At 34.8% G+C, this 26,106-nt stretch overlaps 1 protein-coding gene across 12 annotated transcripts in view; it reads right to left on the reverse strand.

Moving 5' to 3' along the window:
• Nucleotides 1-26,106, reverse strand: part of LOC101892137 (amyloid-beta-like protein) — a 331,812-nt gene that overhangs the window by 125,601 nt on the left and 180,105 nt on the right. For all 12 annotated transcript variants that reach the window (XM_020039921.2, XM_020039924.2, XM_020039926.2 and 9 more), the window contains exon 2: nt 598-768. In XM_020039921.2, coding sequence (XP_019895480.1) covers nt 598-768 — 171 coding nt within the window. The remainder of the gene's footprint in view (nt 1-597; nt 769-26,106) is intronic.

Here is a 26,106-nt window from a genome sequence, read left to right on the forward strand (position 1 = left end):
ATCCACCCTATTCTGCCAAGGTCTTCTATTTACTTGTATTTGTGTGTAAATTTCGGTATGCATGTGTATAAATGTTTTCGCATATACGGTGTTATATTTGTATTGTGATTGTGTATTCAGGATAAACTTTTAAAGATACATTTTCCGCTATTTACACAAAATTGTTGGTTGGTTGGTTTTTGTGGTTATGCCATGTTCTTCTTCTACGTCACCATGCTCCTTCTTGGCATCATCTTCTTCATCTTATTCTTTTTTTTTGCAAAAGTCATAAAGTAATTTGTGGTCTACGATATCCATAAACACACATACAAACACACACACACACACATGTATGGAAGTTTATACAACGTGGCCTTCTTCTTCTTAGCATCCTCCTTTAACTCCTTTAATGAGATGCCATAATCCCATAATGTTCTACACCTATTGCCCTGCCAAACTTAATCTTTTAACCATTCATGTGGAAAAAAGAGGATTTCAAAGTACTTAAAGTGGTGAGTGTGTATGTGTGTGCATGACTTGGAGAAAAATGCTATATTTTTATGAGAGCGTGGAGAATATATATTTTTTTGCGATTTCTTATTTTTTCAAACGGCTTACCTTTTTACAATAATCCAGCAAATCGAGTTTATCACGCAGACAAGTTGCACCCGTTGATTTCTTATTCAAATCTGTTACCCAACGTCCCTCCTCGGATAGGTATTGCGGTTGATAGACTTGACCGGCTTCACAAAGTACTGCAATTTGTGGTTCCCAGCGTGGTGAAGCAGCCTAGAAGTGGGAAGGAAGAAAAAGAAGAAGAAAATCATGAAATGGAATATTAAATAAATATGGAAAATTATTGTCGTTGGCAGTTGAGAATCTCAAAGTAGCTAACATTTTTTTGTGGTTGCCCAAGTAACAGCATAAGAGAATGAGAGAGAGAGAGTGACAGGGAGAGTGGATTCAAAATCCACAGATTAAAAGAAAACCCTGCCACATTTGACATCAAAGTTATCATCATCAACATTTACATCATAATCCCAATGATCAACTTCATTATCATTGCCACAAATGTCGTTAACATAATCACCCAACTGACCATTGGCCACTGCGAATACGTCTCTTTTGTTTTCTTCCTTTGTAGTATTCGCTTTTGGAAGCTTTGCGATTTGTTACTCTGCTCGCAGTGATTATCACGATTCAGATTTATTTTTTTTTTCGTTCTTCTTCTTGATGCATATTACATAAGGGATTTAAATGTTGCATTTTATGTTATTTTCCCTCTCTCCCCATATCTCTCCCGCTTCCCAGGCTCTCTTGTCCCATCTTCCAGCTTAACTAACAAAGTCGTTGGCATTAAAAATTTAAATATTACGAATGCTGAGAACTTGCTACTCTAATACTTGCAGATTTACAGCTTATAACAATTTCAAAAGGCTACCATGGCGATTTGGTTGGGGAATTATTGAAATGTTGAATTTTAGAGAAAATGGAGGGCAGAAAAGTATGAGAAGTAATAGGGTGTTCCAAAGAGAATGTTGAATATAATGATGGAAATAATAACCGTCCAATGCCCATAATTTTCCGTAGTAAATTCAAGGCTAATTGGAGAGTCTATAGAATATTAATAAAAGCAAGTTTTAGGGAGGGCAATGACAATTACCTGGACAGGAGAGACAAAGACAATAAATTCAACAGCCTAATGACATCCATGCGAAGAAATTTGTTCATTTCGAGAGATGAAATTTGCCCTCATGAAACCCTGGATGAAAGGGGAGTTTCGTAATAAGAACAAAGTAGTTCGAAGGTTTTACAATAGGTTGGGACTAAAAAAGCTTAGAGTATTCTGGAACAACTATGAAAAAACTGCAACCAATTTCAGACTGCTGTCATTTCTAAGCCACTCGTCCGACAGCTGTTAAAATTATTCCAATGACAGCTCATTATATTGTTTACAAGCGTAAAAAAGCGTTTTGGTGAGAATTTTCTGGAAAAAGAGTTATTCGTGATGGAATTCAAGCGAGATAGTGTGATTTCTTTGTATTTGGCTATCGTAAGAGCACTCCAGCAATAAAATGTGAATAAATCTTTTGTGTCTCATACCATCGCTCGTTATCGTTATGCTGGCAGCGTAGCCCGACGTCAAGGAAGTGGACGGAAGAAAACAGCAAAATCAGCAGAAATGGTTCGAAATGTAAAGAAGTGACTGGATCGAAACCCGCGTCGCAGTGGCCGAAAATTGGCTCGTGAGCTGAACATATCGCAATATTCCATTCGGCAAATATTGAAAAATGAGCGCGGGGTAAGCCATTGAAATTCCAAAAAATGAAAGAACTTACACCGTAACAGAAGGAAAATAGATTCAAAAGAGCTAGGGAATTGTTTCGCTTGGCCGAAAGTGGTTAACTGCCGCATTTGGTGTTCTCAGATGAGAAAACATTCGTTTGTTGTAAACAACAAAAATGATCGTGTTTACTTGCCAAAGAGGTTAGCTGAAAATGTACACCTTCGGTTGGCCACCAGAACTCAAGCGCCGACAATGGTGATGGTGTGGGCCGCCATAACAGTCAATGGTCGCTCAATGCTCGTATTAATCGACCGTGGCATCAGAATAAATGCCGAATATTATCGCGAAATATGGGGCTTTGGTCATATTTGTGATCGAATTTGCCGTAAATTGACCATATAGATTCACATTTTGGTATTGACCCCATGTATCAGTACTTTTCAATATTCCCTTTTTAGATGAATCTAGACAAATTTTTTGAAGCAATTTTGTCAAAATTGATATCTGTAGTTTCTAAAAATTGTTAACCTTTTTACATTGAACCCATATAACGGAACCTTTCCTCGTAATTATAAAAAAAATTATCAAAGTTTGTATTTAGAGTATAAACTCCATATAATGGAATTTGTATTTATTATTTATCCCCATTTTTCAGCAGAATTGCTTGAAATTTATTATTTGAAGTTTGTAATGGCTGTCAACCCCTTTGGTAGACAACTTTCTATGTATGCCCCGGTTAGTGATTAGTTGCTAATTTTATCCAACGTTTTAAAGGGATTTTTTTATAGATGCAATGTAATATCTACTGAATCTCGGAACTGTTCAAAAGTGTCATTTTTCATCTGGTGGAGGATATTAAAAATTCGACATGATTTTCTTTCTTTTTAATTTTCCCCTCAGAAATTAGATTTAAATCTTTAATTGTATCGTTCCATTACTTAAAAAAATGGAAATTTTTTAGCCCATGATATTATGTCTTTTTTACTTGTTACCATACCATATCGTTGAAGCTTACCGTGCCTTAATTTGACGTTACTCAAAAATTCTCCTGCTCCTTTTCTCGGCAAGACTTTGAAAATACCAAAAATATTTCAGCTATTTTAGAAACATGTCATAATGAGTTTAAGATCCACTTTTTTCTCATATACATAAATATGTATATTAATATATATCCTTCATAGCATCAACTTGATGGGAGGGGGTCTTTTCCTCATTTTGTATAATTCAAGCAAGCCATCAAGCGAATGCATAAAAAGAACCTTGTAACAATTGTAGGCTAAAATTAAAACTCTCAAAACAACATTTCTAGTATTCTAATGAGATGAGATGAGCTGCCATCAACTGAAACGAACAAAAACTAAACCAAGGCATCAGGCAATCCACGGTCGCGTATACGTAATATTAATTAAATCAGCATTACTCATACGTGTGGAGTGCGTTATGGGAATGTTGGAAGAAAGGACCACCCGTTCGTCCCTCCCACCCTTAGACACAAACATACACACACAGAAGTGTTGTACGTTAAATTTAAATTTGATTAATATTTCTCCTAAAATCAGAGCAAATAAGACGATGAAGAAGAAAACAGAAAACAAAATAATAATATTTTCCAAAAACAAAGCCTGGCCTTACTGTACTTTGGAAAACGAAAAAAAAAAAAAAAATCCAACAAAAAAGCTGCAAGTAAGATGTAGCACTGCTTAGACATGTGTGTGTATATGCATATGAAAGTGATGTGTAGGCTGTTTTAAGTACCTAAAAGTTCCTCCATAGCTAGGTGAATAGCTACGTAGGTAGGTAGGTAGCTAGCTATGACTAAAAGTAGAACGAACAAAAAAAAAAAAAAAAACAATAAGAATTACAATCTAAAGTCTAACAAGCATATAATAAACTTTTTAAATGTAACTTTTTGTGTTTATAAACAAGCATATATGAACACACATACATGCACCCGTATGTGTGTTTGGGACACACACAAACTCAATTACACAGAAACACACGAGCACATACGCACACACATATATTGTTACAGAAAGTAGTGTGTATATATTTTAGATTCCCTTGGAGATTTTTTCACAGCCATCATTAGTCCTTTCTCTCTATGTGTGTCTCTTTTGAGAAGTAAAAAAAAAAACAGAACAGAAATAGAAATGTAAGTAAGAGACAAAATCTGGAGAAAGAGATTTAAGGCTATTATAACAACAAGTTTTGCTAACTTGAAAGCAGATAGTAGTTGTATGTGTACTGATGCAGTGTTGTATCTCCATCACTGTCAACGCTGAATAACAACAGCTAACCACAGGAGAAAACAACAAATAAATGTTATGTATTGTTCATTGTGTTTTATTGTTTCAAGTGTGTGCAGATAAGACACCATTTGTGGAGCTGAGGTAGAGCAAATGTTAGAGTAACACTACCTTTCGCAGGATAACAAAGTTTTCTCACAAATGCTTCATAACTTGGTGAATTTCTGTGGGGGAAAAGAGAAAAGAGAGGTTACGCGGAAGGTGACAAAATAAAACACAATATTTTTTACTAAGAGACCAAGAATTGTTACTAAATCAGCAGAAAGTTACTGTGAGCTGTTTACCAATTTGTAGGAGCCGAAAAGTATGCAACAATAAACATTTTTGAGATTCTTCTGTATATTTCACCACTTTATACACTTTAATCTTATACAGAATGTATACTCTCCTCAATATATAGTTTGGAGGGTATATAAGGTTTGTAATTTTGTTTGTAACTCTTCGAAATAAGCATTTTAGAGCACATATATATATATTCTTGATCCGTCCGTCTGTCTCTCCATCTTCGGAAATCGCTGTAGGTTCCGAACAAAATGAAACAGGTTGATAAAAGTTATTTAAAAAATGTTTAGTATTGAACAAGTTAAAAACTAGCAGTCGGTTTTGACGACAGATGTATACCCCCCGCCAATGTTCGATTATTTAATTATATTTTGGCTTCTGTTATGATTATTCTAATTGTTGACCTTCTATGGAGTAGGTTATGTAGAAATGGGCAAATATTGTCGATTTCGTGTCGGACCTAAATAAATATGGTATAAATATTGCGACGTAGCAAGTTTAGACTATATTATTTACTTCCTTCACCTTGTATGAGATATGTGATAATTTTTAGAAAATGTTAAATTCTGCGTGAGTTACCAGATATAGTCGACGGAAGTATTCCATTTATATGGTATTACAAGAAAATGGAACATATCAGGTTTCTGGTTGTGAGAAATATTTCGACATAGCATAGTGTAAATAATCGCTGGCTTGTTTCGCAAGTTATAACAGATACAAATGTTGAAAATTGTAACACTTTGTGGATGAGGTACCATAGACAGATCTTGTTCAGTTAAAATGTTTGTAGGTGTGAAATTTGATAAGAGTTTCGCTTTCTTTGGGCGTCTTGTTTTTCAAAACCTTGAACTCTATGTGGGGGAGGTACGAGAAGAAATGGTTTAAAACTCTACCATATTTATGACAGGTCTTGTGTTTATGGAAATATTGAGATCTACCAAGTCTGAATGGAATCGGATGTTAATTTCGTGTTGTATGAGTTTCATGGTTATTCAAAATTTTAACCCTTTGTGAGTAAGGTCCCAGAAGGAGTGAACCGCTATCAGATACTTCTTTCAAGAGTTAGAGTTCGCACCAAACAGACATACAGATGTACGGACGGACGAACGGACGGACATCGCTAGATCGTCTAAAAATGTCCTGAAATAGATTTGGTCCAAAAAGACCTGGGGTCTAAAACCGCTATTTCGATGAGGCACGTTTTGGCCGGATCAAATTATATATACCCTCTCTAGCCATGTGGCTGAGGGTATACAAATGAGCCATATCGGTTCACTTTTTAATATAGCCCCCCTATAACTGGACCTCCATATAAAATTAAATAAATAAATAATAATAATTGTCAAGTACCGGAAAAATAAAATTTCAAATGGAATATCTGAATTTCAAAGGAAATAAAATTAATTTAAATTAATATTTTCAGATTTTTATATTGAATTTATTTTTATTTTATTTGAAATTCAGACATTTTATTTGTGCATTTCTGCCTATATTAACGTTTTAGGCAATTATTTCAATTTACTGCTACAATTAATTGACTGACTACCGAATTATACACTAGACATGGGTATAAAAAACTCCAATAGTTTGCGCAATTTTCCAACTTCGACCATATCAGGATTTAGTTAACATTCTAAAATGTGCAAAACCCTATAAGTTTCTTAAATTGGAAGCAAACAGCATGAGTAAATTCAGCCCATATGAGATTGGAATTTTTCATTTAGAACTATATTTCAATGGACAGCATGAATTTTTTATGTGAGCCTGTTTTTTTGGCTGTTAACAAAAGTATACGCCATCAATATGAAAAGTAATTGCATACATTTAGGCTGCAACAAATTAAAGCACAAAATTTTTCCTTGGCAACAACAAAAAATATTTCCAGATAAAAACATATAAATAATTTCACATCAATACAACTTTTATGATGGCCACGTCTTACAAGCTTGTATTAATAATTTCATAAAACAAATTTATTGGCCATACGCGACAACATAAAATCGGGTGGTTGGCTAATAGGTTATTCGCAAAAACCAAACAAACAAAAGAGGAAAACATAAAAGTATGGCTTTAATTTCTTTCGAAAAAAAAACGTTTGTTTTTACTTCCACACAATGGCAAAAACAAAGAACCTTGTCTTTGTGTCTACCTCCCTCTATAGAATAACTGATATCAACACACATACATACACACACAATAATGGCATCACATCAAACCGTTTTATGGTTGATTTGCTTTATATCCTTTTTGCTTTCTTTGAAATTCTTAGATAGTTCGCTGCTTTGATATTTGTTCTCGTGTCGTTTTATTGTTCCAATAATAAAAATCATAATTATAATGAACAACTGATTGTCCATATTGTTGCTGTTAAATACGCAATTGGGGTAGAGGGGTTAGAAATCAAAATTCGCCATCAGCATTTGCATGGAAAATTTCCTTTTCATTTAAGCTATGCATGGAAAGTTTCTTTGCATCCATTGTCTATTTCGTAAATGAATAAATGTAATTATGTTTTAATGGCTTCTTTGATAGCATTGTTCAGCCAGTTGATGTTGCTTAGCCTATCTGAAATGATATTTTCTGGGAAGAAAGTGACATGGAATGGGCAGCAAAAGTAATATTTAATAAAGGGGACTAAATTATCATTATTTGACATAATAACAACAAGGGATTTAATTAATATTTCAAAAAACAAAACAATACCATATACAGAAAACCTATAATTGGAAAGGGTACGTATATACAGGGTTGCCCATATTCGACGGACCCATCTGGCAACGCCATAACTTTTGAGAGAGATGTCACATCGCTTAATGACATACCACGTTTGAAGCGTCAGTCCAAGCAGATTTTTACCATGAATCAATACACGCCACGCGAGCGCTCTGAAGTTGAAATTGAGCGCTCAATAGTTGAAATTTACAAGAAGTCAATTGTGAAAACTCAACGTGCTTTTAAAACATTAAAAAATGTGAGAAGTGCGCCTTCTAAGAACATCATTAAGCGTTTATACGAAAAATTTTCAACTGGTAAGGCTCTTTCTAATTCGAAGAGCCATATAAAAATCGACCAAGGCGATCGGCCGAGAATATCGCTGCCGTACGAGCCAGTGTTGAGAAGTCCCCAAGAACATCCCAAAAACGCTGTTCTCAGCAGTTGGGCATGGCTCGGCCCACTTTACAACGGATTATTCGCATTGATTTGCATTTGTTCCAGTACAAAATTCAATTGACGCAAAGAATGTTGCCTGCGGACAAGCCTCGTCGATTGGAATGGGCCCAAAGGTCCGTAGAATATGGTCAACCCTGTATGCTGATCACACGTATACGCTCTGAAGACCCGAAAATCGCATACATACATGTGCAATAATGTGTCTGGCATTATGTATACGCAGCAGTTAACCTCAAACTTTTCAAGGAATGATAATTTCAGATAATACAGAATGAGATGAAACAACCGCAACAAACTTCACACTACTGTCATTTCTAAGCCACTCCTCCGACAGCTGCTAATATTATTCCAGTGACAGCTCATTATATTGTTTACAAGCGTACAAAAGCATTTTCGTGAAAACTTTTCACAGAAAAAGTTAGTCGTGACGGAATTCAAGCGTGATAGTGTGACTTCTTTATATTTGGCTGGAAAACCAACCAAGTGGCCATCGCTAGAGCACTCCAGCATTTAAATGTGAATAAATCTTTTGTGTCTCGCGTAGCCCGTCGTCAAGGAAGTGGACGGAAGAAAACAGCAACATCAGCAGAAATGGTTCGAAAATTAACTAAGCGACTTGAAATTTGGAAACCCGCGTCGCAGTGGCCGAAAAATGGCTCGTGAGCAAATATTGAAAAATGAGCTTACCCCGAGCATTGAAATTCCAACAAATAAAATAGCTGTAAGTTCGGCCGGGCTGAACTTTGAATACCCTCCACCATTTGGAACGAATTTGGCAACTCTCAAAAACAATGAAATCTGTTAAAAATTGTGTTAAATTCTTAAAAATACCGAATGTAGCTGTTATATTAGACCCTAATATATATATATTATACCCTAATATAATGACGACGTGGACCTGCATAGGCAACTTTTGTTATAAGCCATTGCAATATTCAAATGCGAAACTTAAAAAACGGTTATAATGTAGATAAATTCATCAAAATACCGAATTTCGGGAGGTACCGTTATATGGGGGCTATACATAGACGTGGATCTGCACAGACAATCTCCTGTCATATGCTGTAGCATCTATTACGAGCATCAAATACCAAATTTTAAACGATTCCGGTGAATAATATTGCGAGAATGATCAAAATACAGAATATCAGGAGGTACCGTTATATGGGTGCTATACGAAGACGTGGACCTGCACAGACAATTTTCTGTCTTAGGCTGTAGCATCCATTACGAATTTTAAACACCAAATTTGAAACAATTCCGGTGAATAATGTCGCTAAAATCATCAACATACCGAATATCGGGAGGTACCGTTATATGAGGGCTATACGAAGACGTGGACCTGCATAAACAATCTCCTGTCATAGGCTGTAGCATCCAATACGAGCATCACATACCAAATTTGAAACAATTCCGGTGAATAATGTCGCTAAAATCATCAAAATACCTAATATCGGGAGGTACCGTTGTAAGGGGGCTATACGATGACGTGGGCCTGTACAGACAATTTTCCGTCTTAGGCTGTAGTATTCATTAATAATTTCAAATGCCGAACTTGAAACAATTCCGGTGAATAATGTCGCTAAAATATTTAAAATACCGAATATCGGGAGGTACCGTTATATGGGGGCTATACCAAAAGGTGAACCTACATGACCGATTTTTAATACCAAAAGTCCTGGAGGCATAAAATACATTTGAGTAAAATTTTATCAATCCACTTCAATTCGTTCGAAAGCTAGAGTGATTTCCACAGACGGACATCGCTAAATCGACATAGAATTTTATGCTGATCAAGAATATATATACTCTAAAATGTGTATTTTGAGGTGTTACAAACGGAATGACAAATTTTATATACCCTCCATACTATGGTGGATGAATGAAAATGGACTCAAAAGATCTAAGGAGTTGCTTCGCTTTGCCGAGAGTGATGGACTGCGAATTTGGTTTTCTCCGATGAGAAAACAATCGTTGTCCAGCAGTTTGTACACAAACAAAATGATCATATTTACTTGACAAAGAGGTCAGCTGAAAATGTGCACCACCAGAACTCAAGCGCCGGCCATGGTGAGGTGATGGTGTGGGCCGCCATAACAGCCGATGGTTGCTCTCCGCTCGTATAAATTGACCGTGGGATCAGAATAAATGCCGAATATTATAGCGAAAATATTTTGCAGGGTGTATTAAAGCCTGCACAGAAAATATTATAGCGAAAAAATATTATAGCCGAATATTATAGCGAAAATGTTCTGCAGGGTGTATTAAAGCCTTGGGCACGCAAACATTTTGGCCGCAGACCTTGGACATTCCAACAGCACTCAGCACCACAGCTCTGAGAACGCGCCACCCAAGAATGGTTACAAAATTAGGTTCCTCGCTCTCCGGATACCAATCCGTTGGACTATTGTGTCTGGTGTATTTTGGAAAACTAGGTTGGCATTGAAAAATACCAACGGTCGATCACCTCATGCAAGCGTTTCGCCGGGAATGGGCCAAAATACCGCAGAGCAACATTCGAGCAGCGTGTGACGGTTTCATTGGCCGTTGGAAGGCCATAATTCGCGCCTTGACCAATTCGAACAAATCTAAACTTGTTCTGAAATTTGAGGCTATTTCCGAAATTGTTTGCTTTCATTTAATAAAATTTAAAAAATGTAAAAATTATGGCGTTTGGCTTTTTTTGCCGTTTTTTCATTTCACCCTGTATACTCCTTTTATCGATTTTGCTGAGGTTATAATAAAAAGATTTTGTAAGTTAAAATTTCTAACTCAGTTTAAGTTTAGCCTAAAGGTATGCTCTACTAAATGCCCAATATAAATGTAAAAAAAATCAATTTACACATAATGCCAATGTTGTGTGTAAACTAGCCTTTAGTATTTTAGGCACCCATATTGTATTCCACTTATATTCAAAATTTTACAATTACCCTTTCAAAAAAGATATGATTTTCTAACAATTTAATTGTCTTCATTGTTATTGCAGAAATTCAATCAATTTCTATTATTTCCCTCAAGTTTCCAGCATTCCTGCAAAAAAAAAATCCTTTGCTTCCCCGCTTCTAACAATACGCTCTACTTTCTACATTGTATTATGAAAAAAATCAAACACACACACCTTTAAACCATAAATTATTCGTAGTCATCAAATCATTTTCATACCAAATATTCATTATTCTTTTAACCCTGAAAGTATGCCATAATTTTTCAATCTCCTTTGTTAACCTTACATTCAATGGCAGACAAAGAGGGCTTAGCGTCAAACAAAAAAAAAAAAGATACGAAACAAAACATTTATGGATACACACATAAAAAACACGTCAACAGCAACAACAAACATAAAAAAATATGATGATGAAGAGAACCCCGAACAACAACAACAGAGCAACAAAAAGAAAAATCAATGTATGGTTTTGTCACACAACAAATTGCAATAAATTTACTTTAGTGCGGTTATGAATGGAACACACAAATGAAAAAGTTTTTCATTTTTCTGACACTTGTTTTTTTTTTGCCATCCCTTTTTGCTGAGCTCTGCTCAACGGAATTGTGTTGCATACTTTGAGGCTTGAAAAAAGCACTAAATGAACTTTTCTGTCTCTGTTGTGTTGGGTGTTGAACTAGTTTTTTTTAGTTTGGTTTTTCTCCTCTCCCTCTCTCTCTCTCCCTCTCCAAAAATTCAAACTAAAGCATGCTACAGCATTTTATGATAGCAACTGGCAGCAGCAGCAGCGGCCAAGTGATGCCCCACCATTTCAAAACATTGGAAATTACATTTTTTGCTGACACTGTTGACGTTGTGTGAAATTAAATGAAAATTCATGGCATGAGTACCATTGTTGTCGCTGTTTTTGTTGTTATTGTTTATTGCACTTCATAATTTTCGGTGTTACATTTTTGCTCCGACACTTTTTATGTTGGAAGATTAAATTTGTTGCTTTTTTCTTCTTCTTTTTTTAACGAAAAGCATCAAAAACAATTTTCGTTCGCAAAAAAAGAGAATTTCACTCAAGTTACACTTTTGTTGTAATTTAGTTTTGTTGTGGTTGTTGTTTTCGTATCAACTATAATTAAGTCAAAACTCTCTATAGTTTCATCCTTTTTCATGTTTCTAGCTTTGTTGTACCCGGGAGGAGGTTAACATTAATTTCATTTTGTTTATTCCTTGTTTGGTGTTGTTGTTTTGTTATAGTCTCATGATTTTTTATGAAAGGTGAGCATAAATTATTGCGACCTGTGTCATGAAGTTTTTTTTAATCTCTGGTGTCATATTATGGCATAAATGTCCCCTGAATAGAAAAAAACACGTTTTGTTTTTATTATAAAATATTATATATTTAATATAAAGCAAAAAAAAAAACGGGAATTCAAACGGATATATTGTGGTATATTAAACATGTACATTATTCTAGTTCATCAAAGCTTGAAAGTAGACTATGAAAAATGTTTTATAATAAACACAGTTGATAAACTGTCAATTTCCTGTCAAAGTGTGTTTATTGCGAGTTATTTTATTATAATTTTTTTTTTTTATTATTTATTTGATAGCGAAATTCAGGTTTTTATATTCAGATACAAATTCAGGCATTAAAATCAATTTTAATCACAGAAACGATTTGGAAACATTTGAAACCAGGAAAACCTCATTCATTCAGTTGATCAATTCATATAAAATGGTTATCAATATGGACCACATCTTCAGGAAATATCATTTATTTTCAATTTTTATATAAAAAATTAGCTAAAAATATTCAAAAAAAAAAAAAAAAAAAAAAAAACAGCATAGGTCTGAGACCTCCATAAAGAACGTAATTACCAAATTTTGGTCTGCATATAATTTTTTTTGCTGCCAAGCCAAGAGTGCGTACAAGAAAATATTGTTGTCGAAGAAATATGCAATTTATCGATTTGTCGGGAGGACGACGCGTTGCCGTTAATGAGAATCGATTCCGAATCATAATCAATGAATTGTTATTGCCAAAAATTATGATGAGGATGTAAACGAAATGTAGTCTCAACAGGATGGTGCCACTTGTAAAACAAGGGGCGGGTGAGACAGAGGGGCTTATTGAAAAAGCATTTCAACGACAACTTTATTCGAGAAATGGACCGGAACATTGGCTCCACGTTCGTGAAATTTGACGTCACTCGTTTATTGTTTGTTGGGACATCTGAGGTCATTGGTTTACCAATCTTTGAAAAGCAAAAATCTAAAAGTCTCATGCAACTTTTGCCTGTGAAAGATCGAGCCTAAAGCTATGCAACGAATATTGCATTTTTAGGGTTTCAATTCCTATATAATATGCACCAAAAAGAAAGAGAATATCCATCTAATCATCTGTTAACACACTACGTATTAATCCAGTAAAAAGAAAGGTCAACAAGTATCTTATGAAGATGGTAGAGATCAGACTATCCCTTCTGGTACCTCCCAACAAAGATTCAATGTTTCGAATAAGCAAAACGATTGTTAAATCCGAAATAAGCTTCCGGATCTCTTCATATTTCCCACATCCCATTATTTTTACTAACACAAGATCTGCTGTGAAGATGTACCTTTGGTACCTCCCCCACAAAGGGTCAAAATTGTTAATATTCATGAAGCTCATAAAATGTGAAATTAAAATCCGATTTCATTCAAACCTGGACCATTTCTTCAAGATTTTGAAAAACAAATCGCTCAAAGAAATTAAAATTAGCATCCAACTCTCTTCAAATTTCACATACAGGGTGAGATGAAAAAGTGAAGCAAACTTAAGACTGCTGTCATTTATTAGCCACTGGACCGACAGCTGTTAATTATTTCAGTGACAGCTCATTATATTGTTTAAAAGCGTACAAAAACATTCTGGTGAGAATTTTCCAGAAAAAAAAAAAAGTTATTTGTGATGGAGTTCACGCGTGATAGTGTGATTTCTTAATATTGGGCTGGAAAACCACAAGTGGCTATAGTTAGAGCACTCCAGCATTTAAATATGAATAAATCTTTTGTGTCTCGTACCATCGCTCGTTACAGTGATATTGGTAGCGCAGCCCGAGGTCAAGGAAGTGGACGGAAGAAAACAGCAACATCAGCAGAAAAGGTTCGAAAAGTAAAGAAGCGACTTGATCGAAACCCGCGTCGCAGTGGCCGAAAAATGGCTCGTAAGCTAAACATATCACAATATTCATTTCGGCAAATATTAAAAAAATGAGCTCGGAGTAAACCCCTTTGAAATTCCAAAAAGCACAAGAACTTACACCGCACCAACAACAGAAAGAAAATAGACTCAAAAGAGCTAAAGAGTTGCTTCGCTTGGCCAAAAGTGGTGAACTGCCGAATTTGGTTTCCTCCGATGAGAAAACATTCGTTGTCCAGCAGTTTGTAAACAAACAAAATGATCGTGTTTACTTGCCAAGGAGGTCAGCTGAACATGTGCACCTTCGGGTGGCCACCAGAACTTTAGCGCCGGTCAAGGTGATGGTGTGGGCCGCCATAACAGCCAATGATCGCTCTCCGCTCATAATAATCGACCGTAGCATCAGACTAAATACCGAATATTATCGCGAAAATACTCTGGAGGGTGTATTCAAGCCTTCGGCACGCAAACATTTTGGTCGCAGAACTTGGAAATTCCAATAGGACTCAGCACCATCGCATTCAGCAATGCGACACCCATGAATGGTTACAAAATGAGGTTCCTCGGTTCAATTGCAGCGCACAATGGCCACCAAAAGCTTCGGATACCAATCCGTTGGACTATTGTGTCTGGAGTATTTTGAAAAGCAAGGTTGGCACTAACAAATACCAGGGCGTCGATCACCTCAAGCAAGCGTTTCGCCGGGAATGGGCCAAAATACCGCAGAGCAACATTCGGGCATCGTGTGACGGTTTCATTGGTCGTTTGAAGGCCTAATTCGTACCAAAAGAGATCAATTCGAACAAATTTTTTTTTTTTAAATTTTCTAAATTTTGATGCTATTTCCGATATTTTTTGCTTTCATTCAATAAAATTTTTAAAAATTGTAAATTTATGAAAATTAATTTTGCTTTTATTCAATAAAATTAAAAAAAAAATGTAAATGGCATTTGACTTTGTTGCAGTTTTTTTATCTTATCCTGCATGTGTATTTTGCCAGTAAGCAGGCTGGGTTCGTAAATGAGCCATGTATTTCCACGTTTTCATATAGCCCCATATAACTGAAACCCCCTATATTCGGTATTCTGATGATTTAAGCGATATTATTAATCGAAATTGTTTCAAATCTCGTATTTTAAATTCGTAATGGTTAAAAACGTCCATGCAGGTATATGCAAGTCTGCGTATATTGGCCAGATAACATTACCTCCCAATATTCGTTATTTTGATGATTTTAGTGACAGTTTTACGAGAATTGTTTGGTCCAAGCCTTCGTACAACGTATAACGATACCTCCCTATATTGGATATTTTGATTATTTCAGCGGTATTATTAACCATGTAACGATTCCTACCAATATTCTGTATTTTCATGATTTTAAAATTTTGTATTTAAAGTTCATAATGGGTATTACAACCTGTATCAAAAAATTGCGTATGCAGGTCCATGCCTTCTTAGAGCCCCGTATATCGATACCTCCCTATATTCGATATTTCGATGATTTTGGCTGTATTATTCACCAGAATTATTTCAAATTTCGTAATTGAAGTTCCTATTGGGTTCTACAGCCTAAAAAATATACATATACATATGGAGGGACAGGTCTTCGTATAGGGTTTCATGTTAGAGGTATTTTCCAATGGATTTTTTCCGTTCCTTAAAATATAAAGAAAATGGTACACAATTGATAAGTAATTCGTGAGAGCTAGACCACGAAAATAGTACATGACGTGGAAACTTTAGGCAGTGCGCTAAAAAAAAGTTGGGATTGTTGGAAGTTTGCACTTTAAGGGTAAAAATGGCACAACTTTGTTTCCATTTTCCATGAGGGTCATTTAACATTTCAAATGACAGAAAATCTTGTTGCGGAAATTTTTGAAAATTTACACTTTAAGGGTAAGAAAAGTACTAAAAACGTACAACTTTGTTACCAATGTATCGATATAGCCATGAAATTTGCTGTAGGATTCATTTAGCATTATTATTTTACTATCAGTCAGAGCTGTAACTTTGAAATTTTGAACATTGACTGAGATAAGGGAGGATTTTATTCGAGAGTTTAAATGGAGCTAGAATGAAGAAGTCTTGAATCGATTGGAGATATAAAGAGTTTGAGATTTCGAAATTTAAGATGTGCTAAACTTTTGGAATTTCCAACCTCAATTTACAAATTTCAACTTACAATCGATTTTAAGTTGATTCCGTCTATTAACACAATTCAATTAAATACCAGCGGGTCAGATCTCAATTTTAAAATTTATTAGCAAACATTTGTTTCATTAAGGACATAAAAGATCATAGTTGACATTGTTATTACATCGCTCTTAAAAATCAAAAAATCTGGCAAGTATCCCATTTTCTTTATTACCAACAACAGTAAAAAATCCTTAAAATAAGTTCTCTTTATCACCTACTTCTTGGCATTGTTAGTTGAGGATTTGAAGTAGTTGGTGTTGCTGCTGCTGCTGTTGTTGCAATGTTTTCCAGTAGTTTCAGTCCGTTGTGATGTCATGGCTTGCCATGGCGTTATAGTTCTGTTTCCCCTCCCCCCTCAATTTATTTCATTTTTTGTTTTTGTTTTTTGCTTTTTTTCCCTTTACTTAAAACAACAATGACATCAATTCATTGTTGTAGCGTTGTTTTTGTTTCCCCTTTGTCGCGTTTTCATTTTTATTCGCTTTCTTTGTGACAGTTTTTGTTTCCACTTTAGTTCGAACATTGTTGTTGGCGTTGATGGGTTTTAATCAGTTTTTCAGATTTTTCTCTTTTCCCTTTGCCGTTTTTTTTTTTTTTTTTTTTCATTTGTTTTTCTTCGCCAACGTCATCATTGTTTAATATTGTCCAAGGTGGGTGTATATCAAAAACGTGTTTGTTTTATGAATTGTTTTGGCTTCTTACGAAACAAGTAGACATCTTAAGTGGAGTGAAACAAAACATGGAAGCTTTTGTCGCGAAGCAGCTAAAAGGCGACAAACAGTTCAGGTCAAACATAAAACAACATAAAAATTCTATTTGTAATTCAAATCATTCGAATTGTAATTTGAAAATTCCAATTGTAATTTGAATTATTTCAGTTGAAATTCGAGAATTCCAATTCTAATTCCAAAATTCCAATTGAAATTCGAATAGTTACATTTGTAATTCGATTTTTTCTACTTGTAATTCGAATGATTTTATTTGTAATTTCAAATGAAATAATTCGAATTACAAATGGAATCAGTCGAATTACAAATAAAATAATTTGAGTTACGAATTACATAATTAATTGTCACAGACTGTAGTTCCAATTACGAACTCTAAATACGTAATTTGATCATCAAAATACCGAATATTTTAAGATACCGTTATATGAAGGCTATCGTGGGCCTGCATTCGCAATATTTTGTCATAGGCTGTAGTACCATTTACGAATTCTTAATACGAAATTTGAAACAATGAATAATGTCCCTAAAATCGTCAAAATACCGAATATCGGGGGACCCCGTAGTATGTGGGCTATACGATATCTTGGACCTGTATAGACATTTCTCTTCCAGGGGATAAAATAAATTCTAGAGTGAATTTTTAGTCAATTCCTTGAAAAATGTGGCTAAAATCATAAAAATAGCGAAAACGGAGGTACCGTTATATGGGGGATATACGATATCGTGGACCGATATAGCCCATATTCGAACTTGACCTGCCTGCAGAAAAAAGACTGATCTGTGCAAAATTTTAGCTCCCTATCATCATTTGTTTTGACTCTAGCGTGATTACAACAGACCCAATTCGACAGGTGTGCTGATTTCTGCAATATTACCACGATTTTCAAAGTAATGTCACAATATTTTCGAGTTGTACTCACCTCCAATGAATTGCAATCTGGTTTGTTGTTTGGATTTTCCACCTAAGATTTTTTAGCATTTTTGAAGCATATGTTTAGGCTTCCTATGTGTTTAATATAATAAAAATGTTCGCATTTTTTATGAAGGACTAGCTAAACCCGGTGAGCTTCATAACCATGCATAAACGAAGGGCTTGTCCTTCGGATTTATTAATTTCATGGCAAATACCAAGTGTGCAAGAAACTGGAATCTTTTGAAGTTGAGTGGCATTTCTGTTGCAATTGGAGAATTCGAGAATTTCCCGTAATAATCGTATCCTCCATACTTCTCAATATAATCATATTCCAACCTCAACCGATTTAAATAAAATTTGACAAAATTTTACCTTTACACCAACTTCCGTCACACCTTCCCTATTTCGTTAAAATTGGTGCGTTAAATATGTGAAATCGGCCGAGAATATATATGGGAGCTATATCCAATTCTTAACCGATTTCCAATTAATTTATCAAATTTATTATTATAACCAAATTCCGCAACACATTCTGAATTTCAAACCTCAACCGATTTCAATAAAATTTGCATCAAATATCTGAAATCGTCCGAAACTATATGGGAGCTATATCCAAATCTGAACCGATAACAATATAATTTGGCAAATCGATTTTAGGTTCAAATTTTCCATTCCAAAATTGGAAGCTGTATCTGTAATTGCTCAATGATATGTGCATATAAAATATAAAGTTTTGAGAGGTACCTCCGATTCTGATGCTATATCTCCAGTTCCAAGTGGAATTTCAAAAATTTATATAGCCTATCTTAATTTCAGGCGATGTTGTAGTTTTCTTAGGAATTTTCGGGGGAAATCTGTTCGAGTTCATAAATTACAAACGAACAAACATACACACATTTTCCTCTTTTATAGATATAGATTAATAAAAAGTGTTTGTCGGACAAATACTTTCTGCGTTTAATTTTCAAAAGCTTTCAATGACATTATCCACCCCAAGTGTATTTGAACTTTTTTGTTTTTATTTTTCCTAATCCACTTAGTCACCTTGTTTCTAATGGCAAGCAATTTATTTTCATGAGTGATTAGAACAATGAATTGTTAAGAAGAAAAAAACTGGTCAATTAGAAAATTGAAAATCATGGGTAGTGGTCACAGTGGCACAGTACATAGATTAAAGTTGACTTTTTTGCAAAAGACAAATGTCACCAAGTCCGAGGGTAGGTACTCCTCAGTACAATTTATTGGGTAGATTTCAAATAGAACAATTACGTCAAGAGCATAACTTTTTTCGAAATCCATATTGTCAAAAGATTACGCGGAGAAATTTGCAATAGCAGACTACTAAGAACTTTGATGTGAATTGAGATAACCAATACAAATGAGTTCCCACTCCATTTGGAAGAAATTTTTAATTTTTCAAAAATAATAAATAAATAAATAAATAAATGAAAAATTGAAAAATACTACCGAATATAGGGAGTGAGTACCGTTTTATGAGGGCTATACGAAGACCTGAACCTGTCTATCCAATTTTCTATCATAGGATATAGTACCCATTTGGAATTATAAATACGAAATTTCAACCAATTCCGGTTAATAATGTCGCTGAAATCATTAAAATTCCGAATATCCGGAGGTACCGTTATATGAGGTCTATACAAAGACGTTGACCTGTACAAGCAATTTTCTGTCATAGGATGTAGTATCCATGATGAACACCAGATTCCAAATTTGAAACATTTCAGGTGCGAAATGTGACACAAATCATCAAAATTCCGGACATATGGAGGTACGGTTATATCTATATTAGAACTTAGACTTATATTGACCGTTCTATTAAAATATGATTTAAATGGAATCCGATGTTAATTTCGCGTTTTATGAGCTTAATGGATAGTCAAAATCTCGAGCATTTGTGGGAGAGGTACCAGAAGGATTGGACCGATATATTCCATCTTAACACCAGATCTTGGGTTTGTCTGAAATTTTAAGACAATCGGATTCTTACACATATTTTATAAGACTTATAATTATTTAAAATGTTTACACTTTGTGGGGAAGGCACTTGATGGAGTGAACCGATATTATCAATTTTTGCACCTGACCTAGAACTGACGCAAATATGAAGATTTTCAAACTTCGAGCAAAATCGGATTACTGTTTCTTTCTGTGCAGAAAAATATATATATATATATATATATATATATATATATATATATATATATTTTTTTTTTTTGAATGAAAATTTTGACCTTGTGTGGGGGAGGTACTAGAAGAAGTGGAGTGTGTGTATTTTGAACACAATCGGACTCTTACATCACATTTTATGAGGGTTGTAATTATTAAAAATGTTGGGGAGGTTCCAGAAGGAGTGGGCCGATATTGTCCATTTTCGCACCAGACCTAGCACTGACGCAAATATTAGGATTTGCATAGTTTGAGCAAAATCACATTATAGTTTCTCTTTCTGTGCACAAAATATATTTTTTTGAAAATTTCGACCATTTACTAGGATGTACCAGAATGAGTGGACCGATATATTCCATCTCAACACCAGACCTTGGGTTAATATAAATATTGGGATGTGTGAAATTGAAGACAATCGGACTCTTACATCACATTTTATGAGAGTTGTAATTATTTAAAATTTTGACCCTTTGTGGGGTAGGTTGCAGAAGGAGTGGGCCGATATTGTCCATTTTCGCACCAGACCTAATACTGATTAAAATATTAGGATACGCAAAGTTGCAGCAAAATCGCATTATCGCTTCTCTTTCTGTGCAAAAAATATATTTTTGTGAAAATTTCGACCATTTGTGGGGGAGGTACTAGAAGGGGTGGACCGATATATTCCATCTTAACACCAGACCTTGGGTTACTATAAATATAGGGATGTGTGAAATTGAAGACAATCAGACTCTTAAATCACATTTTATGAGAGTTGTAATTATTCAAAATTTTGACCATTTGTGGGGGAGGTACTTTATGGGGTGGCCCGATATTTTCCATTTTCACCTCTGACCTAGAACTGACTCAAATATTAAGATATTGCCCATCTCCGAACTCGATCTAAGTTTGACAAAAATATTACGATGTACCAAGTTTGGACCAAATCGGATACTCCCTTCGAGAGTTATCGTGCGCATCAGCCAGACGGACGGATATCGCTAGATCGACTCGAAATGTTCTGAAACGGATTTGGTCCAAAGAGACCTATGGTCTAAAACCGAAATTTCGACCAGGCACTATTGGCCGTATCAAATGATATATACCCTGTGTAGCCATAAGGCTGAGGGCATAATTAAAGAAACAAGAAGTTCATGAAGGCAACAAAATGCTAGCTTTATTTTCCTGCCTTCATGAGCTTCTTGCTTCTTTAAATTTCAAAACTTTAAAATCTTCTTTTGCCGGAGAACCAGGAAATTGTCTAATTAAAACCAGTGAGAGGTTACAATTGTCACATCCTTGGCCATTGAATTGCTGCCCGGTTTTTTGTTTCCATATTCTTTATCTCCTCTTTTGAACTTGTTTATTACAATTATATTATTATTCGTATTATATCTCTCTTTGTTTTCCCACTGCCATTATTAAGGTATTATCTCCATTCACTCGAAGAGAAAAGAGCAACTCCGATTTTCTGTTTTTAAGCCAGACAGTCTAATCATCACAATTGTGAAGCCAACTTCATTGTGTTTTTTTTTTTTTTTTTTTTTTTTGAAATGCAATTATAAAATATTATCAGAAATGCCATAAAAAAATATTCCCCCTCTCCCATGCATGCTTCTAAGAAGAGAGGGATAGAGAAAAACTTATTTGAAATGTTTTGCATACTTTTAGGGATGTCAATGCCATAATCATAAAAAATAAACCAAAACTCAAACAGTGACTTTTTTATGACCATTGTATTTTTGTTTAAAGCAAAGCAATAAAAGTTTTACTTGGCTTTTTGTTTTTTGAAATCTGCCATAAAAAATTTGTTCTCCAATGTTTTTTATGTCTTTGTCTTAGCTTTTCTTGATAATCTAAAACTTAAGTCAATATCCTCTGCGTTTTGAGCCAGACAAAGATGATTTCTTCGATGATAATACCCAAAAACTGTTTGTCATTCAAAAATTAGAATGGATAACGGCATTTGACAGTTACTTCGTGTAGAGTGGCTTAGCTTATTGCACCAACATACATCCTTACAAGATGAGTGTGGGTGTGTGTGTGTGTGGGGATGGGTATGGGGGTACTCTGCCGTCAAATGAGTGGGGATTTTGCAGTGGCGTTTGAAAAATCCCTGCCATCATTTAAAAGACATTTGATCTTTGGGTGATTTAGTTGGTAACGAGACGAGGACGACGACAACGACGACGAGATGACAATAACAACCGGTGTGCAACAAACAGGCTCTCAGCGACACATGCGACTCATTATCCTTATCATCAGGATATGACTATCAGCACACACACACACATACATATCCTTTTTGAATAATACCCTGCAACAAAGCAAATATTCCAACACACATTCATAGCCAGCAGTAATGGGTTATGAGGCTTTGGCACACTGCTGTTTTCTGTGTGTAGTAGTTACACTTGTTTCAATAGCATATATGCATGTATGTATGAGTGTGTATTTGTGAATGTTTGTATTATGCCGCTGTGCTGTTGATGACAAGGATTTGTTTAACCAAAAGCTTTTGTCACTTGTTGTTCATTACAATGACATGACTCTATGTGACCTTTTATGAGTATAGTTACATGTCAGTGTTGGTTTAACGTGGCATAAATATGTGGTTCAAAATGCGTATGCATGTAGGTGTATGTAAAAATTTCAATTCGCGTTTCATACACACACACACACACACGGAAGATATTGACTCAAGTCCCCTTTCCTATTTTGAGAAAATTATACAGCTGAAATATTTATGTGAACATCAACATGTAAAGTATGAACATATGTCTATTTCACACACACACATCTAAGCTCTGCAAATGGCATTTTCACACACGAACACATATACATATATGGAGCTCCTCTATGAGTATTTCAGTATTCCACTATAGCATAATTTCAATATTTATCTTAAGGCTTATTACAAATCTTGTCTAGCGTGACAAATAGCTGAGGCACGGCAGGTATAACATTTAGCCACGGGCCCACCAGGTAAGTTAAGACATACACGGAGGGAGCCCAGAAGGTGTGTCTTATAGTTAACTGTATCTGCGTATCAAATAAATTGTCCTCGCCATAGAGCAATACAAAATGCTAACTGCAAATAATGGAAAAATTATGTGGGGAAAATTTATTGACAAGGACTTTGTTTCAGATGATTCTTTTGTGCGAAACAACTAGTTTTCCAACCGTAGCAAATATAATTCTTTCAATGAAAAACAAATCTCTTCAAGTCGTCAGCACTGGCTGGGGGGTTGCCAATTAGAATCAGGGGAAATAAACATATAGATACAAGGATGTATATGATTGTCACTGAATTAAATATGTTGTGGTTACTGATAAAATAAGAAATTACAAAATTGAAGGCTTCAGTCGGTGTTCTGATATATGTATGTATAACCTTTTTTTGGCTTAGACCTACACATCCGATATAATAGTTTTAAATTTGAACTGCGAGCTGGTAAATTATTTCACATTTTTCAGGGTATTACGTCTTTGTGCATTTGTTTGTAAAAGGCAAAAGGAAACGAGATAGACCCATAGTTCCTTTCGATGATCTGCATAGAATCACATTCTGAGCCGATTTATGCATGTCCGTCCGTCTGTCCATGTATTTTTGTAAACAAAGTACAGTTCGCAATTATTGCCATATCCAAATGAAATTTTGCACAAATCATTTGTTTGGCCCAAGGACGAACCCTATTGAAATTGGAGACAATCGGTCAAAATTTAGATATAGCTCCCATATATATCTTCGTCCGATTTGCCTTTTATTGTGCACCAAACGTGTAATATCAGCCCGAATAGTATGAAATTTTGCACACACAACCAAATTAGGCCTAAAAATAAGTGCGCCAAATTTGATGGAAATCGGTGCAGATAAAGCTATAGCTCCCATATATATGGTTCATCCGATTTGTTATTTTTGTCCTTCGCAGCCATAATATGCAATCTGTTGCAACAATATTTGGGTAAATATATCAAATACAGCTCAGAAATACATGTGCCAAATTTTATCGAGATCGGTTCGGATTTGGATATAGCCCCCATATATAACTTCGTCCGATTTACCATTTATTGTGCACCAAACTTCTAATATTTTTAAAAATGGGATGGAATTTGGCACCTAGGACCGAATTTAGTCTAGAAGCTAGTATGTCAAATTTGATGAAGATCGGTTCAGATATAGCTATAGCTCCCATATATACTGTTCATCCGATTTGTTATATTTGTTACCCACAGCAGTAATATGCACTCCGTAACAATGATATTCAGGGAAATATATCAAATACAGCTCGCAAATATCTTTGCGAAATTTTATGGAGATCGGTTCCGATTTGGATATAGCTTCCATATATATATTTATCCGATTTAAAATTAATTGTGCACGAAATGGGCAGTACAAGTCCGAATTTAAAAGATGCAAATGCTTCGGCATATTTAGTCCTTTGAACTTTAAATTATAATTATAATCATAGGGTGTATGATTGAATTCTCCCATAAAAACTTTTAATTTTTATGCGGAGCTCTACTAAATTAGCAAAGTGGTGTAGGGTATCATAAAGTCGGCCCCGTTCGACCAAAGCACCCATATTCGGTATATCGGACATTTAAGCCAATTTTTCACATTTTTTGGTACTCTCTACCATATTATGGAGGGTATATTAACTTTGTCATTCTGTATGTAACACCTCGTAATATACATTTTAGATCCCACAAAGTATATATATTCTTCTTCAGCATAGAATTCTATGTCGATTTAGGGATGTCCGTCCGTCTATCCGGCTGTGAAAATTACACTAGCTTCCGGACAAAATGAAGTTGATAAAATTTTACTCAAATGTGTATTATGTTTGGAGGACTTTTGGTATTGAAAATGAGTCATGTAGGACCATGGTTTGGTATTGCCCCCATACATTGTAGCTACCTATTTTCGGTATTTTGGTGATTTAAGCGAAATTGTTCACCGGACAAGTTTAAAATTTGGTATTTGAAGTTCGTGCAGATCCCCGCCTTCATATAGCCCCCATATAAACGCACCTCTGGATATTCGGTCGTTTGATGATTTTTGCGACATTTATCATCGAAATTGTTTCAAGTTTGGTATTTGTAGTTCGTAATGGACACTACAGCCTATGACAGAAAACTATCCGTGCCGGTCCACGTCTTCGTATAGCCCCTATATAACGGTTCCTCCCTATATTCGGTATTTTGATGATTTTATCTACATTATTCACCATTTTTTTAAGAATCTCATATGAATATTGTAATGTCCACGTCTTCGTATAGACCATAAAATACGGGAACATTAGGTATTTTTAAGATTTTAACAGAATTTTTAACGGATTTTATTTTATTTTATTTATTTATTTTTTTTTTTTTGATAATTGCCTAATTCGTTTCAAATGGTGGAGGGTAGTCAAAGTTCGGCCCGGCCGAACTTACATTTTTTTACTTCTTTTTCTTAATATATTCATATTCTTCGCCAATTTTCATGGATGCAAATTTTACAAAATACACATTTTAGTAGATTTAAAAAAATTAAAACAAACACTTAGAAATATCCAATAATGTCATCATTATTTTTTTATTAAAAAATGTTAGCAAATTGTCTTCGTACTCTCCCATTCAAACTCCTATTAAGTAATTTTTTCTTTGTAAAAATCTAGCAATAAATAAAATGATCAATCTCTATTAAATCATAAAATATTTTCTTCATAAGAATCTCATAAATTAAATTTCTTTCGAACGACATACGATTGGCAGCATAAATCATACGCTACCTACCCACTACCAAAAAAATCAAATAAATGTTTAGAAATTTTGTTGACTATTATCAAATTTTCCTACTAATCTTCAACATTTATTTTTTGTAGTTGATAATTGGTAGTGTAAATTGGTATTTGTTAGTATCAAATTTATAGAGATTTATGATATATTTGTTGAGAAATTTATATATTTACAA

The sequence above is a fragment of the Musca domestica genome, unplaced genomic scaffold (assembly GCF_030504385.1).
Source record: "Musca domestica strain aabys unplaced genomic scaffold, Musca_domestica.polishedcontigs.V.1.1 13, whole genome shotgun sequence".
Taxonomy (NCBI): domain Eukaryota; kingdom Metazoa; phylum Arthropoda; class Insecta; order Diptera; family Muscidae; genus Musca; species Musca domestica.